The sequence below is a fragment of the Anopheles coluzzii genome, chromosome 2 (genome assembly GCF_943734685.1).
Source record: "Anopheles coluzzii chromosome 2, AcolN3, whole genome shotgun sequence".
Classification (NCBI taxonomy): domain Eukaryota; kingdom Metazoa; phylum Arthropoda; class Insecta; order Diptera; family Culicidae; genus Anopheles; species Anopheles coluzzii.
In genome coordinates this window covers 56,652,737-56,657,458 of record NC_064670.1, presented here as the reverse complement: position 1 = coordinate 56,657,458, position 4,722 = coordinate 56,652,737, and the positions used below count along the sequence as shown (strand labels likewise).

The 4,722-nt window shown below is 37.3% G+C and overlaps 1 protein-coding gene across 1 annotated transcript; it reads right to left on the bottom strand.

Moving 5' to 3' along the window:
• Positions 1-690: 690 nt before the first annotated feature.
• On the bottom strand, positions 691-3,192 carry LOC120950240 (hydroxylysine kinase). Its single transcript, XM_040368120.2, has 4 exons — positions 2,508-3,192; positions 1,852-2,176; positions 1,226-1,648; positions 691-1,154 (listed from the first exon to the last, which is right to left on the bottom strand). Exons 1-4 carry the CDS (start codon positions 2,792-2,794, stop codon positions 957-959), a joined length of 1,233 nt encoding a protein of 410 aa, XP_040224054.2. The 5' UTR covers positions 2,795-3,192; the 3' UTR covers positions 691-956.
• Positions 3,193-4,722: the final 1,530 nt, after the last annotated feature.

Genomic DNA, 4,722 nt, shown 5'->3' with positions numbered 1-4,722 from the left:
CACCTTTGAAATGACATTCTGGTGCCAGCTGGGAATACCTGGCAAATTAATTGCCAACCTGTTTTATCGATGGAACTGGACTGCAAACAATGATCTAAAAAAATAACTAGTTTATTTTAATTTATAGAAGTACCTAAAATCACATGTCAAATCCAATTCAGTTCTCATTCATATAAGATTCATAAAAGGTTACATGTGGTAACGTAAAGTGGGGTAAATTGTTCACTTTAAATATTTGCATACAACACAGCGAAGAAGTGTGTACCAAAAGTCACACTAACCACACACGTCAGATGAATGTCCTTTTGTTGGATTGTTGGAATAATTTGGATCCTCCGTGAAAGGCTATTTAAAAAAATGTGTGCCATATATCAATGCTTATGCCATGCAAACTTTGAGAGCAGACCATAAATTAAAAATATGGCTACCGAACGAAATATAGCAAACAATCTAAGATCGCAAGATACTTAGTCATACTGTGCGGTGCTCGATTCAATCGAGATCCATATCCATGACAAGAATGTTGTTAGTTCGTACGACATGAACTGTGTTGGCACTCAATTTATGATAAATAAAAAGAAATGATAAAAATGAAAAAATACCTCCACAACAATGATATGCCTGTAAAAGATCCTTTAATTATAAAAAAATCATGATATTCTACTTTCAATATATTAAGACTACTCTCAGTTAATCGTTTGACACTTTTGAACATGTTTTGGAAATTGGACAAAATCATGCCGGCAATAAATTTATTACGTATTTTAAGCTCACAAATTCTATAAAAAGCATCAGCATTTTACATTAAAAATTGATTTTTTCGCTACTTTTTCTGCTACTTGAATGTTTTAGATTTGTTGCATCCTAAAACATGTTTTGAAACTATTGCTGTGTATACTAAAGCTAAAAATTGAGTAAAAATTGACTCAAACCTTCAATAACATGATTATCACTATTCACGAGCTACGTGTTAAATATTCTTCGGCAATTGAATTCCATCGCTCCAAAAGGTCCTTATCACTCTCAGCCCAAAGAGCTTCCAACACGTTCCATCCACGAGTTTGGGAGGAAAGGATATATTGATTGCTTGCATCGACAGTAGCCGTGTAGAGTCCCATAACGAGGCTTTGGCATAGGCGCGCTGCGATTGCAACCTACAAAAACAAAATGAATCAAAGTTACTCATTAGTAATAGAACATATGAATTTGCTTTTAAACAACTCACCCTAAGAATTTCTTTTTCATGCAAAGGAATCAGACGAATCATGCTGTAGCCAGCTATTACCAAACCACCAGTGTTTATATCATTTGCTTCCAAAATCATGTAGGCCATTGCAATCGCCAGCTCGAACACGTACCGTGAATAGCACACATCACCAAAATCGATAATGCCAGTTATTTCATATTCCTTAACGTTGGATGATTTCTTATTCACAATAATGTTATGCTCGTTGAAATCTCCGTATATAACACCCTGTTCGTATTCATTTATGTTAGGAATCACACGACGTTGAAAAGCATCTAGTACTTGTTCGACTATATCTTTATGGTGCTCATCTTTGATGACATATAGAAAATCCTTTAATTTGGGAAAATTTTCCATCATCCAAATAGACTGCCGTTTAACAACCATTTCCTTATCGATCGACTGTTGAATATAGAAAAGATCAATTATACATATTACCGATTACTGATTAATTATGAGACTAGGATTTGTTCGTTTCCCGATAATACAAATAAATCACATCAGTTGATATAACAGTTCCTTCAAGATGATTGATGGGATTGAAAGATAAGAATAACTGCAAGTTTGTATGTAGGTTATTCATTAATGTAACAAGATGTACCCACCTTTAATGCTGAATCAATCCTTGCAATAAACTGCCCTGCTTGATAAAACAATTTGTCTGGATGAGGAACGCCGTGGAATACCTTCCCGGGTATGTATTCTAACAACCGAACGACATGATTCAATTGTCCCAATTTCTCAACCGAATGGTATTTGCCGTAAATATTCTGCATCGGGACTGGACATTTGATGCCACGCTTGTTCAGATGCAGCATGATCTCATTCTGCGCATAGAAGAAAGATTCATCGCTGGAATCGAGCGAGTTCGCTATCTTCATCACGTAACCATTGGTACTGACTGATTTTAAGATGGGATTCTTCACAAAGCTAAATAAATAAAAAAGAAGACAAAAACAATGCAGATATTAGAAAAATTATCAAGCCATATCAAGGTCAGCAGTCAATTGTCCACAAACTGACAATTTAATTTACTCGCACCGTGGACATCGGTGTGAGTGCACAGTATCCACCCTTGTGGGGCACGATGACATGACAATCGAGACAAATTTACAAATCGAAATCACGTGTTGTTCACTGCTCATAATCGTTATTGTTTTTGTTGCTGTTCGTACCGTAACCAAGAGCAACGAAGCGCTTTAATTCGAAGTGGAGTGTGACTTGCTCCGTGTGGACATTGAGGATCGTAAATTGTACATACCTATCTGCATGGATCATGAAATTACGGTCATCATATGAATCGAGCTCACACATTTCTAGTACTATGATTCCATAAAGCCGTTCTGCCAGTTTCCGCACCTCCTCTTCACTAACCAAAGGACGTATTGGCGAACCTGGTTTCAATGTGCCTTGGGCCACCGTTTCCGCACCATTCTCCGTTTCGTCGCGAATGTTTAACCCAGTAGGTGTTTCGCAATCCTCACTTCCATTCTCCCTTTCCGTATCTTCAGCTACAGTGCGTTTTTTGACGATAGTTTTCATCTCCATTTATACACGTCGAAGATCACTTTTCTTCTCAATCACTTTCACTATCACCTACGCAGAATATGCTCTTAGAAGCGATGTCTTCTGTGGTGGTCTTCTGTTCAACCAAATTGATACGAGGAAGCCGCCTGAATTCAGTGTAGATTACGAACCGCTTACGTCTGTACGACTGACCCGTAAGCTTTCTAGGTGCGTACTATGAGTACAGGCGCACGATCCGCTCTGCGAACGAAGCGATCACGAACTGATTGGAGGACAATCAGTGGGAAGGGCTCGCTTGTACACTGTGATGTGCTGTCATACGATGGAACTTCATATGCAACTCACCCCCCGCATTTACTTCACCGGCAGCATTCTCGTTAGTGTGCGAGCGATAAAGAAAAAGATAAATCGACCGTCGTGATTACAGAGAGATTCCTCTGCCACAAACAAGTTACCTACCGTACCCTTATCTCCTACCGATCCAAATATTCAACGGAACGCAAAGTACATTTGACAAAACAAAATACACGAACATCGTTCGTTTAAGACGATATTTATTCACTTTGCTTCATTCATCCTTCCAGAGCTGACTTATTGTACAAACATTTTGGACGCTGGAATCAGTTAATGCGTGATTTTGTAGATACACTACCTATCATCTAATATAAACTTTACGAATCAAAGTCCTGTTCTCGTTCTTCTGCGGCACCAGCAACCGAACTCGGGTCGTGTTGCTGCTCTTCTCTATTGCTTGTATCATTTATTCGTTGCAGAAATGAGTTTAAGAGAAACTTGTTGATTGTATCGTTTTGTGTAAATTCACGCTCGGTAGGCATTTCGATCTGTTCACTGTGTTCGATGCGATCCGCAGGTATTAGATATCGATCTGGGTCCGGCACATCATGATTCAGTGTTGCTTCAGTTGACATGTCGCTGCTATAATCACCATTTTCGCTCAGGCACTCTCTGCTTTCGGAATTGCTATCGTTTGGCTCTACTGAAGGCATTTTGACGTAGTAAAAGTTAAACTTTATTGTGCCCTGTTTGTGAAATGTTTAATACTGCACAGCAATGAGTCAGATTATTGTGTATCTGTTTTTTGTCTATAATGTAAACACGAGCCAGAGCTGTCAAAACGCATCGAGCAGTTGTCTCTTGCTCGAAAGGAAATGCTCGATATTTGTAGTGATGGACTTGAATCAAAGCGCACAACAGTACAGTCTGTTCCCGAGATACGCGGTTTGTGAATGCGTTTGTTGCGAGAAATCTATATAAGTCGAATTGAGGAGGCGAAAGAACTCCGTTGGAGCCAAAGCCTCTATAAACTATTCAAACAAACAACACATATAAGTCGAATTTCGCGATTTTCGACCAAAATATAATTGCTTATTCGGTTTTTATATTCAATGTAGTACTTTTATACACTTTATCTTTTATTTAATATGATTTGTGCAAAATATTTTGCAATTTTTGGTTTTTAAGTTACATAATTAAATTTATTTATAAAATGCAATGTATCCTACATTGGCATTGGATAATTTTTAAAGTAAATTGTTCTGATTTGAAATTTGATCTGTAAAATTTAGAAAACTGCGTATCTTTGAATCCGTCTAATTCGAGAACCACATAACTCTCGAATATACTGTATTTAGTTTCTTCTTTAGTTATTTTGTCAAATTGACTTTGATACGCCAAATTTACTTATTTTAATTTTTATTTTTATTAAAAATTACTAACTATGTGTTTCACAAAATAAATCTCCACCTTATCTTAATTGTATGAATGATTATAACACAATAATTTACAATGATAATAATGCTATGAACACGATTTTTTTAATCTAGATGGTTTTCGTTTGTTCGAGATGTCTGACGGTGCACCTCCATACAATTATATACGTTCGTTCGTTTCGTCGAGTGTTTTTCGATAGCTGCGAGAGCGCGCCCTAA

Excerpts from the sequence above, each read along its gene's own strand:
- LOC120950240 (XM_040368120.2), bottom strand. The coding sequence starts at position 2,794 with ATGGAGATGAAAACTATCGTCAAAAAACGCACTGTAGCTGAAGATACG. Across the intron at positions 1,649-1,851 it reads GGATTGATTCAGCATTAAAG|TCGATCGATAAGGAAATGGT; the intron begins GTGGGTACATCT and ends TATATTCAACAG. Across the intron at positions 1,155-1,225 it reads ATGAAAAAGAAATTCTTAGG|GTTGCAATCGCAGCGCGCCT; the intron begins GTGAGTTGTTTA and ends TTGTTTTTGTAG.